Below are 25,388 nucleotides of genomic sequence, written 5' to 3'. Positions count from 1 at the left end.
AGTATACCTCTACACTGTGCCACACAATATACAGTATACCTCTACACTGTGCCCCACAATATACAGTATACCTCTACACTGTGCCCCACAATATACAGTATACTCTACACTGTGCCCCACAATATACAGTATACCTCCACACTGTGCCCCACAATATACAGTATACCTCTACACTGTGCCCCTCAATATACAGTATACCTCTACACTGTGCCCCACAATATACAGTATACCTCCACACTGTGCCCCACAATATACAGTATACCTCCACACTGTGCCCCACAATATACAGTATACCTCTACACTGTGCCCCACAATATACAGTATACCTCTACACTGTGCCACACAATATACAGTATACCTCTACACTGTGCCACACAATATACCTCTACACTGTGCCACACAATATACAGTATACCTCTACACTGTGCCACACAATATACAGTATACCTCTAAACTGTGCCCCACTATATACAGTATACCTCTAAACTGTGCCCCACTATATACAGTATACCTCTAAACTGTGCCCCACAATATACAGTATACCTCTAAACTGTGCCCCACAATATACAGTATACCTCTAAACTGTGCCCCACAATATACAGTATACCTCTACACTGTGCCCCACAATATACAGTATACCTCTAAACTGTGCCCCACAATATACAGTATACCTCTACACCAGGGGTGCACAACCTGCGGCCCGGGGGCCACATGCGGCCCTTGATACCATTCTGTGCGGCCCCCAACCATCTGGTAACAGACACGTATGCCTATGTCTTGTGGCTGCTCACATGCATTTTCCATGTATTCTCCCATTAGATGGGAGTCCTGGAGGTATAACTAGACATTTATGATATATAACTGTGTGTACAATATGCAATAAATACAGTATTTCACTTGTTAATACCCCTTTAACTTTTATTTTCGGCCCTTGTTATTCCTTCAGTCTGACAATGTGGCCCCCTCCCAGAAAACATTGTGCACCCCTGCTCTACACTGTGCCCCACAATATACAGTATACCTCTACACTGTGCCACACAATATACAGTATACCTCTACACTGTGCCACACAATATACCTCTACACTGTGCCACACAATATACAGTATACAGCTACACTGTGCCACACAATATACAGTATACCGCTACACTGTGCCACACAATATACAGTATACCTCTACACTGTGCCACACAATATACAGTATACCGCTACACAATACAGTATACCGCTACACTGTGCCACACAATATACAGTATACCTCTACACTGTGCCCCACAATATACCTCTACACTGTGCCACACAATATACAGTATACCTCTACACTGTGCCACACAATATACAGTACACCTCTACACTGTGCCACACAATATATAGTATACCTCTACACTGTGCCACACAATATACCTCTACACTGTGCCACACAATATACAGTATACCGCTACACTGTGCCCCACAATATACAGTACACCTCTACACTGTGCCCCACAATATACAGTATACCTCTACACTGTGCCCCACAATATACAGTGTACCGCTACACTGTGCCCCACAATATACAGTGTACCGCTACACTGTGCCCCACAATATACAGCTACACTGTGCCACACAATATACAGTATACGTCTACACTGTGCCACACAATACACAGTATACCTCTACACTGTGCCACACAATATACAGTATACCTCTACACTGTGCCACACAATATACAGTACACCTCTACACTGTGCCCCACAATATACAGTATACCTCTACACTGTGCCCCACAATATACAGTATACCTCTACACTGTGCCCCACAATATACAGTATACCTCTATACAGTATACCGCTACACTGTGCCCCACAATATTCAGTATACCGCTACACTGTGCCCCACAATATACAGTATACCGCTACACTGTGCCCCACAATATACAGTATACCTCTACACTGTGCCCCACAATATACAGTATACCTCTACACTGTGCCCCACAATATACAGTATACCGCTACACTGTGCCCCACAATATACAGTATACCTCTACACTGTGCCCCACAATATACAGTATACCTCTACACTGTGCCACACAATATACAGTATACCGCTACACTGTGCCACACAATATACAGTATACCGCTACACTGTGCCACACAATATACAGTATACCGCTACACTGTGCCACACAATATACAGTATACCTCTACACTGTGCCTCACAATATACAGTATACCGCTACACTGTGCCACACAATATACAGTATACCTCTACACTGTGCCGCACAATATACAGTATACCGCTACACTGTGCCACACAATATACAGTATACCTCTACACTGTGCCCCACAATATACAGTATACCTCTACACTGTGCCACACAATATACAGAATACCTCTACACTGTGCCCCACAATATACAGTATACCTCTACACTGTGCCACACAATATACAGAATACCTCTACACTGTGCCCCACAATATACAGAATACCTCTACACTGTGCCCCACAATATACAGTATACCTCTACACTGTGCCCCACAATATACAGTATACCTCTACACTGTGCCCCACAATATACAGTATACCTCTACACTATGCCCCACAATATACAGTATTCCTCTACACTGTGCCACACAATATACAGTACCGCTACACTGTGCCCCACAATATACAGTATACCGCTACACTGTGCCCCACAATGTACAGTATTCCTCTACACTGTGCCACACAATGTACAGTATACCTCTACACTGTGCCGCACAATATACAGTATACCTCTACACTGTGCCGCACAATATACAGTATACAGCTACACTGTGCCCCACAATATACAGTATACCTCTACACTGTGCCCCACAATATACAGTATACCTCTACACTGTGCCCCACAATATACAGTATACCTCTACACTGTGCCCCACAATATACAGTATACCTCTACACTGTGCCCCACAATATACAGTATACCTCTACACTGTGCCACACAATGTACAGTATTCCTCTACACTGTGCCACACAATGTACAGTATTCCTCTACACTGTGCCACACAATGTACAGTATACCTCTACACTGTGCCGCACAATATACAGTATACCTCTACACTGTGCCACACAATGTACAGTATTCCTCTACACTGTGCCACACAATGTACAGTATTCCTCTACACTGTGCCACACAATGTACAGTATACCTCTACACTGTGCCGCACAATATACAGTATACAGCTACACTGTGCCACACAATATACAGTATACCTCTACACTGTGCCCCACAATATACAGTATACCTCTACACTGTGCCCCACAATATACAGTATACCTCTACACTGTGCCCCACAATATACAGTATACCTCTACACTGTGCCGCACAATATACAGTATACCTCTACACTGTGCCACACAATATACAGTATACCGCTACACAATACAGTATACCGCTACACTGTGCCACACAATATACAGTATACCTCTACACTGTGCCACACAATATACCTCTGCACTGTGCCACACAATATACAGTATACAGCTACACTGTGCCACACAATATACAGTATACCGCTACACTGTGCCACACAATATACAGTATACCTCTACACTGTGCCACACAATATACAGTATACCGCTACACAATACAGTATACCGCTACACTGTGCCACACAATATACAGTATACCTCTACACTGTGCCACACAATATACAGTATACCGCTACACAATACAGTATACCGCTACACTGTGCCACACAATATACCGCTACACTGTGCCCCACAATATACAGTATACCTCTACACTGTGCCACACAATGTACAGTATACCTACACTGTGCCACACAATATACAGTACACCTCTACACTGTGCCACACAATATACAGTACACCGCTACACTGTGCCACACAATATACAGTACACCGCTACACTGTGCCCCACAATATACAGTATACCGCTACACTGTGCACCACAATATACAGTATACCTCTAAACTGTGCCCCACAATATACAGTATACCTCTACACTGTGCCGCACAATATACAGTATACCTCTACACTGTGCCGCACAATATACAGTATACCGCTACACTGTGCCCCACAATATACAGTATACCTCTACACTGTGCCCCACAATATACAGTATACCTCTACACTGTGCCCCACAATATACAGTATACCTCTACACTGTGCCGCACAATATACAGTATATCTCAACACTGTGCCGCACAATATACAGTATACCTCTACACTGTGCCGCACAATATACAGTATACCTCTACACTGTGCCACACAATATACAGCATACCTCTAAACTGTGCCCCACAATATACAGCATACCTCTACACTGTGCCCCACAATATACAGCATACCTCTACACTGTGCCCCACAATATACAGCATACCTCTACACTGTGCCGCACAATATACAGCATACCTCTACACTGTGCCGCACAATATACAGTATACCTCTACACTGTGCCGCACAATATACAGTATACCTCTACACTGTGCCCCACAATATACAGTATACCTCTACACTGTGCCCCACAATATACAGTATACCTCTACACTGTGCCGCACAATATACAGTATACCTCTACACTGTGCCGCACAATATACAGTATACCTCTACACTGTGCCGCACAATATACAGTATACCTCTACACTGTGCCGTACAATATACAGTATACCGCTACAATGTGCTCCACAATATACAGTATACCGCTACACTGTGCCACACAATATACAGTATACCTCTACACTGTGCCACACAATATACAGTATACCTCTACACTGTGCCACACAATATACAGTATACCTCTACACTGTGCCACACAATATACAGTATACCTCTACACTGTGCCACACAATATACAGTATACCGCTACACTGTGCCACACAATATACAGTATACCGCTACACTGTGCCACATAATATACAGTATACCTCTACACTGTGCCCCACAATATACAGTATACCTCCACACTGTGCCCCACAATATACAGTATACCTCCACACTGTGCCCCACAATATACAGTATACCTCCACACTGTGCCCCACAATATACAGTATACCTCTACACTGTGCCCCTCAATATACAGTATACCTCTACACTGTGCCGTACAATATACAGTATACCGCTACAATGTGCTCCACAATATACAGTATACCGCTACACTGTGCCACACAATATACAGTATACCTCTACACTGTGCCACACAATATACAGTATACCTCTACACTGTGCCACACAATATACAGTATACCTCTACACTGTGCCACACAATATACAGTATACCTCTACACTGTGCCACACAATATACAGTATACCTACTGTGCCACACAATATACAGTATACCGCTACACTGTGCCACATAATATACAGTATACCTCTACACTGTGCCACACAATATACAGTATACCTCTACACTGTGCCCCACAATATACAGTATACCTCTACACCGTGCCCCTCAATATACAGTATACCTCCACACCGTGCCCCACAATATACAGTATACCTCTACACTGTGCCCCTCAATATACAGTATACCTCCACACCGTGCCCCACAATATACAGTATACCTCTACACTGTGCCCCTCAATATACAGTATACCTCCACTGTGCCGCACAATATACAGTATACCTCTACACTGTGCCACACAATATACAGTATACCTCTACACTGTGCCACACAATATACAGTATACCTCTACACTGTGCCACACAATATACCTCTACACTGTGCCACACAATATACAGTATACCTCTACACTGTGCCCCACAATATACAGTATACCTCTACACTGTGCCACACAATATACCTCTACACTGTGCCACACAATATACAGTATACCTCTACACTGTGCCACACAATATACAGTATACCTCTAAACTGTGCCCCACTATATACAGTATACCTCTAAACTGTGCCCCACAATATACAGTATACCTCTAAACTGTGCCCCACAATATACAGTATACCTCTACACTGTGCCACACAATATACAGTATACCGCTACACAATACAGTATACCGCTACACTGTGCCCCACAATATACAGTATACCTCTACACTGTGCCACACAATATACAGTATACCTCTACACTGTGCCACACAATATACAGTATACCGCTACACAATACAGTATACCGCTACACTATGCCACACAATATACCTCTACACTGTGCCACACAATATACAGTATACCTCTACACTGTGCCACACAATATACCTCTACACTGTGCCACACAATATACAGTATACAGCTACACTGTGCCACACAATATACAGTATACCGCTACACTGTGCCACACAATATACAGTATACCTCTACACTGTGCCACACAATATACAGTATACCGCTACACAATACAGTATACCGCTACACTGTGCCACACAATATACAGTATACCTCTACACTGTGCCCCACAATATACCTCTACACTGTGCCACACAATATACAGTATACCTCTACACTGTGCCACACAATATACAGTATACCGCTACACTGTGCCCCACAATATACAGTACACCTCTACACTGTGCCACACAATATACAGTATACCTCTACACTGTGCCCCACAATATACAGTATACCTCTACACTGTGCCCCACAATATACAGTATACCTCTACACTGTGACACACAATGTACAGTATACCTCTACACTGTGCCACACAATGTACAGTATACCTCTACACTGTGCCACACAATATACAGTATACCTCTACACTGTGACACACAATATACAGTATACCTCTACACTGTGCCGCACAATATACAGTATACAGCTACACTGTGCCACACAATATACAGTATACCTCTACACTGTGCCCCACAATATACAGTATACCTGTACACTGTGCCACACAATATACAGTATACCTCTACACTGTGCCCCACAATATACAGTATACCTCTACACTGTGCCCCACAATATACAGTATACCGCTACACTGTGCCCCACAATATACAGTATACCTTTAAACTGTGCCCCACAATATACAGTATACCTCTAAACTGTGCCCCACAATATACAGTATACCTCTAAACTGTGCCCCACAATATACAGTATACCTCTAAACTGTGCCCCACAATATACAGTATACCTCTAAACTGTGCCCCACAATATACAGTATACCTCTAAACTGTGCCCCACAATATACAGTATACCTCTAAACTGTGCCCCACAATATACAGTATACCTCTACACTGTGCCACACAATATACAGTATATCTCTACACTGTGCCACACAATATACCTCTACACTGTGCCACACAATATACCTCTACACTGTGCCACACAATATACAGTATACAGCTACACTGTGCCACACAATATACAGTATACCGCTACACTGTGCCACACAATATACAGTATACCTCTACACTGTGCCACACAATATACAGTATACCGCTACACAATACAGTATACCGCTACACTGTGCCACACAATATACAGTATACCTCTACACTGTTCCACACAATATACAGTACACCTCTACACTGTGCCACACAATATACAGTACACCTCTACACTGTGCCACACAATATACAGTACACCGCTACACTGTGCCCCACAATATACAGTATACCGCTACACTGTGCCCCACAATATACAGTATACCTCTACACTGTGCCCCACAATATACGGTATACCGCTACACCGTGCCCCACAATATACAGTATACCGCTACACTGTGCCACACAATATACAGTACACCTCTACACTGTGCCACACAATATACAGTACACCGCTACACTGTGCCCCACAATATACAGTATACCTCTACACTGTGCCCCTCAATATACAGTATACCTCTACACTGTGCCCCACAATATACAGTATACCTCTAAACTGTGCCCCACAATATACAGTATACCTCTACACTGTGCCACACAATATACAGTATACCTCTACACTGTGCCGCACAATATACAGTATACCTCTACACTGTGCCGCACAATATACAGTATACCTCTACACTGTGCCCCTCAATATACAGTATACCGCTACACTGTGCCACACAATATACAGTATACCTCTACACTGTAGAGTTGTTGCGAAACCAAATTTTTGATTCGGTTTCGATACCATGAAAAAGTATTGCGATACTCGATACCATTCGATACCACGCGAAAAAAATAAACAAAAAAAGCCACGTGCATTCCTCATTTTTAAAAATGGCGAATCGTGCAGTTTTTATTTTATTTTTTCTGTTCCGGCATTCACCACCTAGATTTTTTTTTTATATTTTAATAGTTTGGACTTTTCTGACGTGGCGATGTAATATGTTTATTTATATATTTTATATGTGAAATTGGGAAAAGGGGGGTGATTTATACTTCATATTTTAGTGGGTTTTTTTTTTTTCACTTTTTATTTAATAACTATTTCCCCCCTTAGGGGCTAGAACCTGGGATCTTTCATCCCTTGTCCTATTCACCCTGATAGATCTCTATCAGGGTGAATAGGACTCCACACTGTCCCTGCTGCTCTGTGCTTTGTGCACACAGCATCAGGGATGTTACTATGGCAACCAGGGCTTCTGTAGTGTCCTGGCTGCCATGGTAACCGATCGGAGCCCCAGGCTTACACAGCTGGGGCTCCGATCAGAAGCTGCCACTGCACCACCAATGAGGGGGAGTGGAGAGGTCCCTGTGGCCACTGCCACCAATGATTTTAATACTGGAGGGTTGAGAGGGGCCGGCGCACTGTGCCACCAATGATTTTAATGGGATGGGGGGATTGAGGGGGGGGGGCACACTGCACCACCAATGATTTTACCCCTTTATACAGGAGGCGGGTACTAGCAGATCAGCGGCAGTTAACTGCCGCTGATCGCAGCTCCCTGTCAGGGGCAGGGTGCCGGCAATGCGATTCTGCTGCCGGCACCCGCCTCCTGTATGTGTTAAAGACTGACTACTGTATATGAGTCCAGACTTTCACTATTAGGCCACACAGAGCGGCGCCCAGCGATGTCTCAGCACTCACCATTTAGTCCTGGGCGCCGCTCCGTTCGCCCGCAGTGCCCCATTACTGTCTCCTCTCCTGCTCCACATGCTGCTGATTACTATCGGAGCGATGGGAGGAGACATCAGCTTCACTAGTGGGCGTTCCTTCTCCCTGGCTGTAGCGCTGTCCAATCGCAGCGCAGGGAAAAGGAACGCCCACTAGTGAAGCTGATGTCTCCTCCCATCGCTCCGATAGTAATCCTATCATTGGTGGCGCAGTGCGCCCGCCCCTCTCTTCTCATTGCCGCCCCTCCTCCACCCCCTCTCTTCTCATTGCCGCCCCTCTCTTCTCATTGCCGCCCCTCCTCCGCCCCTCTCTTCTCATTGCCGCCCCTCCTCCACCCCCTCTCTTCTCATTGCCGCCCCTCCTCCGCCCCTCTCTTCTCATTGCCGCCCCTCCTCCGCCCCTCTCTTCTCATTGGTGGCAGCGGCAGCAGCAGCAGCAGCACAGGGGGAGGGAGGACAGCTTCCTTCTCCCCGTGCTGCTGAGAGAGAACATGAGCGCGCCGATAGCAGCGCGCTAATGTTCAGAGATACTAGACTGCGCAGAAGCGCAGCCCAGTATCGAAAAAACGGAAATCCCGGTATCGTATCGATACCGGGACAAAAGTATCGATTGGGTATCGAAATTTCGATACCCGCAACAACCCTACTACACTGTGCCACACAATATACAGTATACCTCTACACTGTGCCCCACAATATACAGTATACCTCTACACTGTGCCACACAATATACAGTATACCTCTACACTGTGCCACACAATATACAGTATACCTCTACACTGTGCCCCACAATATACAGTATACCGCTACACTGTGCCACACAATATACAGTATACCTCTACACTGTGCCCCACAATATACAGTATACCTCTACACTGTGCCCCACAATATACAGTATACCTCTACACTGTGCCCCACAATATACCTCTACACTGTGCCGCACAATATACAGTATACCGCTACACTGTGCCCCACAATATACAGTATACCTCTACACTGTGCCCCACAATATACAGTATACCTCTACACTGTGCCCCACAATATACCACTACACTGTGCCACACAATATACAGTATACCTCTACACTGTGCCGCACAATATACAGTATACCTCTACACTGTGCCACACAATATACAGTATACCGCTACAATGTGCTCCACAATATACAGTATACCACTACACTGTGCCACACAATATACAGTATACCTCAACACTGTGCCGCACAATATACAGTATACCGCTACAATGTGCTCCACAATATACAGTATACCACTACACTGTGCCACACAATATACAGTATACCTCAACACTGTGCCGCACAATATACAGTATACCTCTACACTGTGCCACACAATATACAGTATACCTCTACACTGTGCCGCACAATATACAGTATACCTCTACACTGTGCCCCACAATATACAGTATACCTCTACACTGTGCCGCACAATATACAGTATACCGCTACAATGTGCTCCACAATATACAGTATACCACTACACTGTGCCACACAATATACAGTATACCTCAACACTGTGCCGCACAATATACAGTATACCTCTACACTGTGCCACACAATATACAGTATACCACTACACTGTGCCACACAATATACAGTATACCTCTACACTGTGCCCCACAATGTACAGTATACCTCTACACTGTGCCACACAATATACAGTATACCTCTACACTGGCCACACAATATACAGTATACCTCTACACTGTGCCACACAATATACAGTATACCTCTACACTGTGCCCCACAATATACAGTATACCTCTACACTGTGCCCCACAATATACAGTATACCGCTACACTGTGCCCCACAATATACAGTATACCTCTACACTGTGCCACACAATATACAGTATACCTCTACACTGTGCCCCACAATATACAGTATACCTCTACACTGTGCCCCACAATATACAGTATACCTCTACACTGTGCCGCACAATATACAGTATACCGCTACACTGTGCCACACAATATACAGTATACCTCTACACTGTGCCACACAATATACAGTATACCTCTACACTGTGCCACACAATATACAGTATACCGCTACACTGTGCCCCACAATATACAGTATACCTCTACACTGTGCCGCACAATATACAGTATACCTCTACACTGTGCCCCACAATATACAGTATACCTCTACATTGTGCCCCACAATATACAGTATACCGCTACACTGTGCCACACAATATACAGTATACCTCTACACTGTGCCCCACAATATACAGTATACCTCTACACTGTGCCACACAATATACAGTATACCGCTACACTGTGCCCCACAATATACAGTATACCTCTACACTGTGCCCCACAATATACAGTATACCTCTACATTGTGCCCCACAATATACAGTATACCGCTACACTGTGCCACACAATATACAGTATACCTCTACATTGTGCCCCACAATATACAGTATACCTCTACACTGTGCCCCACAATATACAGTATACCTCTACACTGTGCCCCACAATATACAGTATACCTCTACACTGTGCCACACAATATACAGTATACCTCTACTCTGTGCCACACAATATACAGTATACCTCTACACTGTGCCCCACAATATACAGTATACCTCTACACTGTGCCACACAATATACAGTATACCTCTACACTGTGCCCCACAATATACAGTATACCTCTACACTGTGCCCCACAATATACAGTTTCTTCTGTAAAAGTCATCAAGTGTTATTGGGGGGGGGGGGGGCCTTATTGTTTTTCGCCCCAGGCTTGTTTCTTTAGCTGTGGCTTAGTTTATGGCAGTTATTCTCCACCATTCCTTATTGCAACATATAACTCTCTTTTAATTTAAATGGGTTGGAACATATGTGACGTCATGATATGGGCAGATCATCTGATAAGGGGAAATGCGGCAATTTTTATCTTGCCTAGGGCGGTAAAAATCCTTGCACCGGCCCTGGGGGGGGTTACTCACTGAACATGGCCTCCAGCTTCACCAGGCAGCACACAAAGTTGTCAAAGTCAATTCCCAAGTCGTTGTCAGCGTAACGGGCGACCAGAACCTGCATGAGCTTATTATTCAGCCGGAACCCTGGAGAGGGAGAGAGAGCTGGTTACTCCACGGACGACCCTCGCGCAGGAACCCTGCCCCCGCGGACCCCACCCCGGAGCCCTCGACCCGCAGCCCCCTCCTGGGAACCCAACCCTCGACCCGCGGCCCCTGCCCAGGAACCCTGCCCCCACGGACCCCACCCCGGAGCCCTTGACCCGCAGCCCCCTCCTGGGAACCCAACCCTCGACCCGCGGCCCCTGCCCGGGAACCCTGCCCCCACCCCGGAGCCCTTGACCCGCAGCCCCCTCCTGGGATCCCTCGCCCTGGAACCCTCAACCCACGGCCCTCGCCTGGGAGCCCTGCACCCTGCGGCCCTCCCGCCTGGGAGCCCGACCCCCCTTACCTGTGCTCTCCAGGGCCATACGCAGCTCGTAGGAGCTCATAGTTCCGGACTTGTCCAGGTCGTGCTGCCTGAAGATCCCCTGAAACATAAAGAGGCAGAATTCTATCAGTAGGAATCAAAAGCAGGAGCCGCCCCAAAGGAGAGCTCCTTACACCGCCCCAAAGGAGCGCTCCTTACACCGCCCCAAAGGAGCGCTCCTTACACCGCCCCAAAGGAGAGCTCCTTACACCGCCCCAAAGGAGAGCTCCTTACACCGCCCCAAAGGAGCGCTCCTTACACCGCCCCAAAGGAGCGCTCCTTACACCGCCCCAAAGGAGAGCTCCTTACACCGCCCCAAAGGAGCGCTCCTTACACCGCCCCAAAGGAGCGCTCCTTACACCGCCCCAAAGGAGCGCTCCTTACACCGCCCCAAAGGAGCGCTCCTTACACCGCCCCAAAGGAGAGCTCCTTACACCGCCCCAAAGGAGAGCTCCTTACACCGCCCCAAAGGAGAGCTCCTTACACCGCCCCAAAGGAGAGCTCCTTACACCGCCCCCTGGCTTACTCCATAACAATAATTGGGCGTTCTACAAAGCCTCCTCGTCTCACCTCTTCTGCCCACTGTGGCGTGGCGAACGCTACGCCTTTGTGTCTCAATTCCGCACCATTATCAAAATCTCTGCTTGCTGTCAAGAAACTGAATATTCTTACTTACATTCTAAGGGAACTTGTCCTAACCTAATACTAATCACAGCTGGGAGTTTGTTACAATGTATCAGCCTGGAGTCCAGGCTGTTGATCTCACAGAGGATTGTCTGAACTGGATACACTGTAACGAGCCCTCAGCTGTGAGAAGTATTAGGTCTGTGCATGTGTCTTAACCTCTAGAAGTAAAAAAGAAAGAATGACAGCAAGCAGAGATCTTGAAATGGTGAGGAGCAGTAACACAGTCTATTAGGAGGCTGCAGGACATGACAATGGATCGCGGTGAAGCGTCCTGCCACCACATTACCAGTACCCGCAAGCATCTACCAAAAGACCGCAGTGGCTGGGGTAGAACTCCGCACCCAGCAAACTGCATGCTGGGAGTTGTAGTTAGGCAGCAGCCGCCCCCAGACTCACCAGCCAGCTCCGGATCTTGTTCCACAGGATCTGAAACTCCACAATCCCGAGCTTCCCGCTGCCGTCTTTCTGCAAACGACTCCGTTAAAGAGCAAACACCAAATCACAGCTCCTGGAGCCAGGGGGCAGTCCATCAGATTACCGCCACCCTACATCCGCACCCGTCCTCTCAGCTTTCACAAATTCACTTCAGCAACAGCATCACAGTGACCCCAATAACCATGGCAGTGGAACGAATGCCCCCCAATGTTACCGACAACAGAGAGCACCCCATCAACAGCACAAAGCCCACCTTCAATCAGAATAAAACTCTTTCCACAGCCGCCACTAGGGGGAGCTCACTACATACAGATTATACAGCCGCCACTAGGGGGAGCTCACTACATACAGATTATACAGCCACCACTAGGGGGAGCTCCCTACATACAGATTATACAGCCACCACTAGAGGGAGATCACTACATACAGATTATACAGTCACCACTAGAGGGAGCTCACTACATATAGATTATACAGTCACCACTAGAGGGAGCTCACTACATACAGATTATACAGCCACCACTAGGGGGAGTTTACTACATACAGATTATACAGCCACCACTAGAGGGAGCTCACTACATACAGATTATACAGCCACCACTAGAGGGAGCTCACTACATACAGATTATACAGCCACCACTAGAGGGAGCTCACTACATACAGATTATACAGCCACCACTAGAGGGAGCTCACTACATACAGATTATACAGCTACCACTAGGGGGAGCTCACTACATACAGATTATACAGTCACCACTAGAGGGAGCTCACTACATACAGATTATACAGTCACCACTAGAGGGAGCTCACTACATACAGATTATACAGTCACCACTAGAGGGAGCTCACTACATACAGATTATACAGCCACCACTAGGGGGAGCTCACTACATACAGATTATACAGCCACCACTAGAGGGAGTTTACTACATACAGATTATACAGCCACCACTAGAGGGAGCTCACTACATACAGATTATACAGCCACCACTAGAGGGAGATCACTACATACAGATTATATAGTCACCACTAGAGGGAGCTCACTACATACAGATTATACAGTCACCACTAGAGGGAGATCACTACATACAGATTATATAGGCACCACTAGATGAAGCTCACTATATACAGATTATACAACCACCACTAGAGGGAGCTCACTACATACAGATTATACAGCCACCACTAGAGGGAGCTCACTACATACAGATTATACAGTCACCGCTAGAGGGAACTCACAGCACACAGATCATACAGCCACCACTAGAGGGAGCTCACTACATACAGATTATACAGCCACCACTAGAGGGAGATCACTACATACAGATTATATAGGCACCACTAGATGAAGCTCACTATATACAGATTATACAACCACCACTAGAGGGAGCTCACTACATACAGATTATACAACCACCACTAGGGGGAGCTCACTACATACAGATTATACAGTCACCACTAGAGGGAGCTCACTACATACAGATTATACAGTCACCACTAGAGGGAGCTCACTACATACAGATTATACAGCCACCACTAGGGGGAGCTCACTACATACAGATTATACAGCCACCACTAGGGGGAGCTCACTACATACAGATTATACAGTCACCACTAGAGGGAGCTCACTACATACAGATTATACAGCCACCACTAGGGGGAGCTCACTACATACAGATTATACAGCCACCACTAGGGGGAGCTCACTACATACAGATTATACAGCCACCACTAGAGGGAGCTCACTACATACAGATTATATACAGTCACCACTAGAGGGAGCTCACTACATACAGATTATATACAGCCACCACTAGAGGGAGCTCACTACATACAGATTATACAGTCACCACTAGGGGGAGCTCACTACATACAGATTATACAGCCACCACTAGGGGGAGCTCACTACATACAGATTATACAGCCACCACTAGGGGGAGCTCACTACATACAGATTATACAGCCACCACTAGGGGGAGCTCACTACATACAGATTATACAGCCACCACTAGGGGGAGCTCACCACAGAAGTATTACTCTGTTCCTATAGTCAGTGGCAGCAGTATAGTAATATTTACAGCAGCCTAAACCCTCCCTACGTCCGGCCATTGAAGGATACGTCCATGAGGTTAACCATCTGGCGGCATGCCTCCATGCTGAATCCGTCCGTCTTCAGGTCCTTGTCTGATGAAAAAATGATAATGAGATGTGCAGACCAAGACAATACAGAGGTGCTGCCCCACCCTAATAATCACCACTACAGTCATTGTCATCATAACCACCATCATCTCACAGGCTCACTCCCCATAGCTCTGTATATACTGGTTACTTCCTCCAGAGCTGCACTCACAGTTCTGCTTCCGGTCCCTTTGCTGCCCCCTGCGGGTTGAATGTTTGCATGGTCTGCTGTGCTGCATTGTGAGAGATGCGGGGGTCACACCCGGCACTGCACCATGCTGTCAGATCACACACTGCTACATCTCCCATAATGCAAAGCAGCCGAGTGCCCTGCCTGATGGGAGTCCTGCTCGGGGGCAGAGATGCCAAGCAGGAGAGACTGACTGCAGCTCTGGCTGTGCTTGGAGTCACTCACGTCTTGTCACGACTCTGTTCAGGATGGTCCGCAGTTCGAAGACGCTGATCTCCATGTCCTGGATAAAAAGTGCAAAGTCATCAGCGTCTGGAGCGTCACAGCGAGACCCCCGACCCACCCCTAACCCCGCCACTCACATCTCCAGCCAGCTGCCGAAACATGTTCTTAAAGGAGTCGTCTACGTCGTCCTCAGAGATCTCCTCCTGAGAAGAATCAGAATCTTTAGATGCATCTCAGCCCAGGGCGAGAGGCGACGCCACAAAAGGTGCCCAGAGGCGTTCCATAGGTCAAACCCCCCAACAATGTGCCGCTAAAGAATTGCAGACAGATACACTGTAACAAACCCTCAGCCGCGTGAGCAGGACTAGGTCAGGACAAAATGTCATCCTCGGGATTTACATTGGAATATTTCTCGGGGTGGGCTGGTGGTTACGTGGCAGGGTGATGGCTGGTGGTCATGGGGGGTGGGTGATGGCTGGTGGTCATGGGGGGTGGGTGATGGCTGGTGGTCATGGGGGGTGGGTCATTTATAGTGGCCTGGATCCTGTGATGGGCCCTGAAGATATGTCACTATCTGCCTTGAAGATGCCCCGGGGGCCGCCAAGGCCTCCTCGCAGCCGCTGGGGGTCAGCTTCCTAAATAAAACACTCAGGACGCTGGACGCTGTGGCCGATGGTTCCCTCTCACTGGCCTATAAAGCTGTAGAACATTACATGTGGTCACCTCATTATGACCGCCCTCGCGGGGGCACCAGGAGGGGCCCGTGGACTGGACCGCAGCAGGCGGCGTGGAACAGGAGAGATGAGAGACTACTTAGGAACGTTTTATATGGGGCATTACTAGGGGTACTAAAGGGGGTACGATGGGGGGCTTTATTTCTACAGGGGGTACTTTGGGGGGCCTTATTTCTCCTGGGGGTACTATGGGGGGCTTTATTTCTCCTGGGGGTACTATGGGGGGCTTTATTTCTACTGAGGGTAGTATGGGGGCTTTATTTCTCCTGGGGGTACTATGGGGGCTTCTCCTGGGGGGCTTTATTTCTACTTGGGGTACTATGGGGGGCTTTATTTCTACTGGGGGTACTATGGGGGGCTTTATTTCTACAGGGGGTACTTTGGGGGGCCTTATTTCTCCTGGGGGTACTATGGGGGCTTTATTTCTCCTGGGGGTACTATGGGGGGCTTTATTTCTACTGAGGGTAGTATGGGGGCTTATTTCTCCTGGGGGTACTATGGGGGCTTCTCCTGGGGGGCTTTATTTCTACTTGGGGTACTATGGGGGGCTTTATTTCTACTGGGGGTACTATGGGGGGCTTTATTTCTACAGGGGGTACTTTGGGGGGCCTTATTTCTCCTGGGGGTACTATGGGGGGCTTTATTTCTCCTGGGGGTACTATGGGGGGCTTTATTTCTACTGAGGGTAGTATGGGGGCTTTATTTCTCCTGGGGGTACTATGGGGGCTTCTCCTGGGGGTACTATGGGGGGCTTTATTTCTACTGGGGGTACTATGGGGGGCTTTATTTCTACTGGGGGTACTATGGGGGGCTTTATTTCTACTGGGGGTACGATGGGGGTCTTTATTTGTACTGGGGGTACGATGGGGGGCTTTATTTCTACTGAGGGTAGTATGGGGGCTTTATTTCTCCTGGGGGTACTATGGGGGCTTCTCCTGGGGGTAGTATGGGGGCTTCTCCTGGGGGTACTATGCGGGGCTTTATTTCTACTGGGGGTACTATGGGGGGCTTTATTTCTCCTGGGGGTAGTATGGGGGCTTCTCCTGGGGGTACTATGGGGGCTTTATTTCTACTGGGGGTACTATGGGGGGCTTTATTTCTCCTGGGGGTAGTATGGGGGCTTCTCCTGGGGGTAGTATTGGGGTCTTTATTTCTACTGGGGGTACTATGGGGGGCTTTATTTCTACTGAGGGTAGTATGGGGGCTTTATTTCTCCTGGGGGTACTATGGGGGGGGGGTTTATTTCTCCTGGGGGTAGTATGGGGGCTTCTCCTGGGGGTACTATGCGGGGCTTTATTTCTCCTGGGGGTACTATGGGGGGGGCTTTATTTCTACTGAGAGTAGTATGGGGGGCTTTATTTCTACTGGGGGTACTATGGGGGTCTTTATTTCTACTAGGGGTTCTATGGGGGGCTTTATTTCTACTGGGGGTAGTATGGGGGTCTTTATTTCTACTGGGGGTACTATGGGGGGCTTTATTTCTACTGGGGGTACTATGGGGGGCTTTATTTCTACTGGGGGTACTATGGGGGGCTTTATTTCTACTGGGGGTACTATGGGGGGCTTTATTTCTACTGGGGGTACTATGGGGGGCTTTATTTCTACTGAGGGTAGTATGGGGGCTTTATTTCTCCTGGGGGTACTATGCGGGGCTTTATTTCTCCTGGGAGTAGTATGGGGGCTTCTCCTGGGGGTACTATGGGGGGCTTTATTTCTACTGGGGGTAGTATTGGGGGCTTTATTTCTACTGGGGGTACTATGGGGGGCTTTATTTCTACTGAGGGTAGTATGGGGGCTTTATTTCTCCTGGGGGTACTATGGGGGCTTCTCCTGGGGGTAGTATGGGGGCTTCTCCTGGGGGTACTATGCGGGGCTTTATTTCTCCTGGGGGTAGTATGGGGGCTTCTCCTGGGGGTACTATGGGGGGCTTTATTTCTACTGGGGGTACTATGGGGGGCTTTATTTCTACTGAGGGTAGTATGGGGGCTTTATTTCTCCTGGGGGTACTATGGGGGGGGGGCTTTATTTCTCCTGGGGGTAGTATGGGGGCTTCTCCTGGGGGTACTATGGGGGGGGCTTTATTTCTACTGGGGGTACTATGGGGGGCTTTATTTCTACTGGGGGTAGTATGGGGGTCTTTATTTCTACTGGGGGTACTATGGGGGGCTTTATTTCTACTGGGGGTAGTATGGGGGTCTTTATTTCTACTGGGGGTAGTATGGGGGTCTTTATTTCTACTGAGGGTACTATGGGGGTCTTTATTTCTACTGGGGGTACTATGGGGGGCTTTATTTCTACTGTGGGTACTATGGGGGTCTTTATTTCTACTGGGGGTACTATGGGGGGCTTTATTTCTACTGGGGGTACTATGGGGGTCTTTATTTCTACTGGGGGTACTATGGGGGGCTTTATTTCTACTGGGGGTACTATGGGGGTCTTTATTTCTACTGGGGGTACTATGGGGGGCTTTATTTCTACTGGGGGTACTATGGGGGGCTTTATTTCTACTGGGGGTACTATGGGGGGCTTTATTTCTACTGGGGGTAGTATGGGGGTCTTTATTTCTACTGGGGGTAGTATGGGGGGTCTTTATTTCTACTGGGGGTAGTATGGGGGGGCTTTATTTCTACTGGGGGTACTATGGGGGGCTTTATTTCTACAGGGGGCACTATAAGGGAGAACTCTAAATGTTCAGGGCACTCTGCTTGGCACTAGTATTTTAGGGGGTCTTTATAGCACCATTATTTCTGTAGGATAGTATTTGGGGGGCACAGCGGGCGCAGTATTGGGGGTGGCAGCAGGATGATAATGTTGGGGTCACCAGAAGGAGGAGGATGGAAAAGTGAGAAATCTAAGATGTCCATGCGCCAAACTCTGCAGAGACGAGACATGGCTGGAAGAAGTTATCATGGTGGTCTGGTCCGAACGGAGAAGATGAGGAAAGAGAAGGTCTACACGTGTGGGGCCGTGTCCTCCTGTTGGACCGCGGTCTCGCCTCTTCAGCCCCTTCTTCCAGAGACAGAAGATGGCAGCCGGTGCTGGACCCCAGAGGGGCGGCATCTGGTCCTGCACTATGGCACTGCCGAGACCCCGCCTGCTTGTATTGGCCCCGCCCCCTTTAATTTGCCCCCTCCTACAACACGGGGCCATTTTCAGTTTTTCCAGGGCCCTTGAAGAGCCCAGTCGGCCCCCGCAGCGAGGTAAATCCTACCTGATCAGGAAGATCTGCAGACACCTCCTCATCCAGCTCCCTGAGGAGACAAGAAGAACGGGGTGAGACGCTGAACCCCAACATACAAAGGGGCGATCAATGTGCAACCAAGAGCCCATCCACATCCGCAGCTCTGGGAGGGACTGGAGTAGAAGGCATGATGTTACACCACACCAACTCTGGGGGTGACTTGGGTATAACATATGATGTAACAGAAGGATTGTGGCTGCAGCTTTGGAGGTGACTGGAGTCCAACACCACGTGTATGGATATGAGTGCAGTGTAAGACATATTAGTGAATGCAGCTCTGGATGTGACTGGAGTAAGACGTGCATGGTGCAGGATGGCAGCACACGGTATATGGGGGTACATCAGGCTCCGCCCTCTACCCGGACTGGCCCCTCCCACACTCACTCCGTCTCTGACTGCTTCTCAGTGAAGACTCTCAGCACGAAGTCTCCCTCCTTGTGCGCCTCAAAGGTGGACGGGACGACGATGTACTCCCCGGGGGGCAGGCGGATCTGGGTGCTCACTTCCCGTAGGTTTATGAAGGTCTCGGAGCGGGCGCAGGATTGGTGCCGCAGGAAGAAATCCTTCTTAAGGTGGACATTCTGGCAGCCCTTAAACTGCGGGGACGAAACGCGTCAGAAAAATAAAGATCAGCCCCAAGGCAGCGAATATATACAAAGTAAAATACCGGGGAAGAAGGACCCGAGGAAGAAGCAGAAGGGCAAGGGAAAGAGGAAGAAAGAGATAAAGAGGAGACGGGCACTGAAGAGGAAGAAGAGAAAGGAGAAGAACGAGATGGAGGAAGGAGGTGAAGAGGAAAGAAAGGAGACGTGGAGAGAAAGGAAGAGAAAAGGAACAGCTGAGAATGAAAGGAAGCAGAAGAGCAACGAGAAGATGGAAGGAAGGAGGAGAAGGAAGTGTAAGATGGAAGGAAGGAGGAGGAGGAAGTGTAAGATGGAAGGAAGGAAGGAAGGAAGGAAGGAAGGAAGTAGAAGGAAGTGTAAGATGGAAGGAAGGAGGAGGAAGTGTAAGATGGAAGGAAGGAGGAGGAAGTGTAAGATGGAAGGAAGGAGGAGGAAGTGTAAGATGGAAGGAGGAGGAGGAAGTGTAAGATGGAAGGAGGAGGAGGAAGTGTAAGATGGAAGGAAGGAGGAGGAAGTGTAAGATGGAAGAAGGAGGAGGAAGTGTAAGATGGAAGGAGGAGGAGGAAGTGTAAGATGGAAGGAAGGAGGAGGAAGTGTAAGATGGAAGGAGGAGGAGGAAGTGTAAGATGGAAGGAGGAGGAGGAGGAGGAAGTGTAAGATGGAAGGAGGAGGAGGAAGTGTAAGATGGAAGGAAGGAGGAGGAAGAGGAGGAAGAGGAGGAGGAGGAAGTGTAAGATGAAGGAGAAGTTTGACAGAATTACTTTACCGATCCCCTACAGAACCCGAGCCATGTCTCCAGGAGCCACACCACCTTGACCTACTTACCGCTCCAGCCCTGGTAAGGACACGCCAGGGCTGGAGCGGCAGGAGTGCAGGGTAAGGGTTAAACCAGAAGATCTCTAGACCTGGCTGACATCAGTACTACAAAACCCATCATTACACTGGTGGCTCCATACTCCACGTACCTCATCAGGGACCTAAAGGAAACAGGAGAAGATGAGGAATCACCTGGTGACAATCCACGAAACCCAACATTAAACCCCTCACAGGACTGAAGGACTGAGAAGGGACCGTCCTCCTCTGATCTGCACTGCGCAGCTCTCACCTCATACACCGCAAAGCCGATGGTGTGCATGTCTCCGCCAGCTTTCCGTTCTCGCCTACGGTTTTTCTGCATGAGCGCTACCAGGAAGCTGCAGGCAAGCTCGTTATCATCTGGGTCGTCGTCCTCTTCCAGAAGTGTGACTTTAAACTGAGGGTTGATCCAGAAAGTGGCTGCAACCGGAGACAGCGTGGTGGTGAGCACTGGGTGCCTATAAGAGCAGTGGGTCCAGGGCCACCCAGCTCCTCTTACCTGGGTTATTCCTGCAGCCCCCGGCAGTGCTCCCCCTCCGCCACGTCCCATCATACATCGTCGTGTGCCACTTGCTGAGATCATCCTTGCTGAGCGCATCAGGGGTGAGATTACAGATCTCCAGACGTGAAAATTGGCGCAGGAATTCTTGGAAGGACATCCTGAGGAACAGCAGAGAGGAGTAAGGAGTCTATTGTGAGAGGAATGGTGAGGATGGCCGACCATGGGGACATAATACGAGCACTGATGTCAGACAATGTATATGGCACATAAAGGTCACTAACAAGGGTCCCGACCTCCAATGTCCTGACCCGTCACTCTTCTTAGAGCGCTTTATTAGTGTCAATGGGTCCTCGGTGAGTCTATGACCCCAACCTTAATGACAGGGACAACTCATGAAAGACCAAAGTCTAAGTTACTAAAATAAAAACCCTCATGAGGAACACTGTCCAAACACTCACCAGAACTCGCCGTCTTCCATCTTGAGGCGCAGGTCTTCCCGCTCTGAAGGATCAACCTCATTCCATTCAGAAGAGCTGACAAAGAACAGAGATCATTCTCTACAACATTGGTCTTCACCTAGTGACCTACAACTCTCACCATGACCTGATAATATCAGAAGTAGTCATTTAACAAGCCAATCAATGAAGAAGAGGGAATTTGATGGTTCCACTGACCTTCAGGTCAAACCATCCACTAGAGAAAGAAGGTCAGCAACAGGATGGATGGAGACACAAAAATCATGGAGGAGACACTGAGGACCCAAACATAAGACAGGACATCCAGGAGAAGACACACGGGCACCAGGAGTTTCCAGTTAAATGTCCTCTCCTGGTCATAATGAAGTCTTACAGGCCACACACATCAGTTTTCTTACTTATCGCTCCAGGCTCCCGTCCACTCCACCTGGCCCCAAGGATTCCTAATACGGATGAGTTTCTCCCCCTGACCTCGGTAGTTTACCTGTTAGTGGAGGAGAGGACAATTAAGGTTCCTGTGTCTAATGCACCCCTTAGAAGATCATTGGTTATGTACTGGCTCATAGAGAGCCCCCATCGCGGCCCCCACCTCCTTGAGAGCAGTTACAGAATACGCATGGCCCTTCACCAGCTTCTTGAAGGTAACGGCTTCCATGTCAAAGGCACTAGTGATCTAAGAAACGGGAAAAAGCCAGATTAGAAAGAGACAGGAATCACAACTACCGGGGCACCGCCATGGGGTCCACACAGAGTCCAAGGTGACATAGAAGGAGATAACTAAATACTGGGAACCCGTGAAAGCACAGGTCCAGCCGGCACTACTACCGAGCATACCATGGAAAACAGAAACTATCCCATACGTGAACTCCTGATAACTTGTGTCTGAACACGAGCAGATTCTTACATCAATGGAGCAGCCCAACAGGGACCCTCGCTCCAGTGCTCGGCTGATGATTCTGTCCAGGTCTCGCGGGGGTTTCCGCAGTTCATACATCGTGGCGACACCACCAGTGAAGTCTTCAAACCCCTCTGTGGTGCTGCCTCCAGAGAGGGCTTCATAGGATCCGTTCAGTCTGGAGGGAAGACCATGGTTACCATCAAACAGGGAAAAACGGATGTGAGAGTGTACGAGGACGTGAGCGTGCAAGGCTCTGGATCTTCTGGTACTGTGACCCTCTAGCTGTACTTTATACACAAGTATATTACATCATAGAGGTGTTTGCTAAAGTTTTGGCACCACCTCTGCTTTAGTGGGCGATATTGTGGGCGACACTGGGTCACCTGTGGTCTCGTGCAAGGCTTTGATGTCACTCACTTGGCATAGGCTTTCTCCAGCAGTGCACTCCAGAATTCTGAGCACTCGGCAGAGTGAACAAACACCAACTCTCCATCCTTCACCGGCAGCCGGTCGTCGACCACCACGTCCACCCAATCCCCGAACTGCCAGATCTAGAGCCGAAGAGATGACATACGCAGTGAACACGTGGAGTATTAGCCTAGAACTATAACCCCCATCATCCTTTTACATCTGGGATCTCCTCCTGCATGGCGCTGCTATGTCCTACCTGGAAATGGAAGATTCCTGCATAATCTTCCTGGAAGCTCTGCCCATGAGGGACGACCCGGTGCAGAAGATCCTCATTCAGCGTCAGGGAACCAATAGCAGCCAGGAGCCAGCAGTCACCTGTAAAGAACCAGACCCCGACTATCAGGACCGCAGACCACCCCATGACTGGAGACCGACCAGGAAAAGGTCCATGAGCTGAGACCCCCAGACCTCAGCAGTGAAGGGTCTGCAGCGCTCTACGACTAGGACACCCCATAAAGTGACCACCGATACCCGATATTAATAATAACTACTCCAGTCACATCCGGAGCTGCAGCTGCAATTCTGCCGCCTTCCTGTTGTAGCTCAGGACCTCACATCTCCCTCCATTCCATACTGGTCCAGCTTTGGTGCACTGCTGGAGATGTTGATGCTCATATACCCCGACATGGACTCACCTAAGGCCCCCTGACAGATGTCGGTTCTGGTGGCTCCACCGACTATGAACTGTGGATCCGAAGTGATTTCCTGCAGAGAGAATGAACAGGGGTAATGGAGGATGCGATGTGCTGCGTCTATAGATATCACAGTATACAGGCCTCATCTCTAATAGTAATGGAGGATGCAATGTGCTGCGTCTATATATCCCCGCCTCATGGCAGACCCCTCAGCGGTACTCACTGATGGTCGCTTCCATCGGACGCCCTGGACTTTGCTGGAGCCAGGTCCCAGCTCCTTGAAGCCGATTGAAGAGGCGGCAGTGGGGAAGTGGGGGTCCTCGAAGAGGGCGCCGTTCTCCAGGCAGGACTGACGCAGGCTCTCGTAATCCTGGTTCAGGTATTTCACTGCGCAGTCGTGGGATCCCACACCCGCCGCCCTCAGCCGATCGATTTTCAGCTTTGACGCGATTCCTCCAAAAGGCATCATCTTCTGTCCTGGAGGGAAATGCATAAGAAACTCGTTGGACGAGGTGCGGGGGCGAAGAGGAGGGGGCGAGTAACGTCTCATTAAATATTCACAGCAAATAGTTTATACAGCGACAGCTGCAAACAACCGAGTGTCCTTATAAAAAAGCACCGGGCCGCCAGACACCCAACACAAACACCCGGCCCGCGGGGAGCCCAGACACCCAACACAAACACCCGGCCCGCGGGGAGCCCAGACACCCGGCCCGCGGGGAGCCCAGACACCCAACACAAACACCCGGCCCGCGGGGAGCCCAGACACCCGGCCCGT

At 48.6% G+C, this 25,388-nt stretch overlaps 1 protein-coding gene across 1 annotated transcript in view; it reads right to left on the bottom strand.

The window, feature by feature from the left end:
* CAPN11 (calpain 11) overlaps positions 1-25,388 on the bottom strand; it is a 40,929-nt gene that overhangs the window by 14,291 nt on the left and 1,250 nt on the right. Inside the window, exons 2-20 of the mRNA XM_040430831.1 lie at positions 24,834-25,087; positions 24,611-24,680; positions 24,172-24,290; positions 23,922-24,055; positions 23,511-23,679; positions 23,196-23,279; positions 23,005-23,090; positions 22,589-22,663; positions 22,128-22,288; positions 21,879-22,048; positions 21,739-21,750; positions 20,535-20,746; positions 20,121-20,160; positions 16,313-16,378; positions 16,176-16,233; positions 15,702-15,766; positions 13,544-13,612; positions 12,443-12,521; positions 11,962-12,078 (exon numbers count right to left, since the gene is read on the bottom strand). Coding sequence (XP_040286765.1) covers positions 11,962-12,078; positions 12,443-12,521; positions 13,544-13,612; positions 15,702-15,766; positions 16,176-16,233; positions 16,313-16,378; positions 20,121-20,160; positions 20,535-20,746; positions 21,739-21,750; positions 21,879-22,048; positions 22,128-22,288; positions 22,589-22,663; positions 23,005-23,090; positions 23,196-23,279; positions 23,511-23,679; positions 23,922-24,055; positions 24,172-24,290; positions 24,611-24,680; positions 24,834-25,079 — 2,032 coding nt within the window. The 5' untranslated portion in view covers positions 25,080-25,087. The remainder of the gene's footprint in view (positions 1-11,961; positions 12,079-12,442; positions 12,522-13,543; positions 13,613-15,701; positions 15,767-16,175; positions 16,234-16,312; positions 16,379-20,120; positions 20,161-20,534; positions 20,747-21,738; positions 21,751-21,878; positions 22,049-22,127; positions 22,289-22,588; positions 22,664-23,004; positions 23,091-23,195; positions 23,280-23,510; positions 23,680-23,921; positions 24,056-24,171; positions 24,291-24,610; positions 24,681-24,833; positions 25,088-25,388) is intronic.

Source organism: Bufo bufo, chromosome 4, assembly GCF_905171765.1.
Source record: "Bufo bufo chromosome 4, aBufBuf1.1, whole genome shotgun sequence".
Taxonomy (NCBI): Eukaryota; Metazoa; Chordata; class Amphibia; order Anura; family Bufonidae; genus Bufo; species Bufo bufo.
The sequence above is the reverse complement of the archived record's forward strand: the minus strand, read 5'-3'. Positions and strand labels throughout refer to the sequence as shown.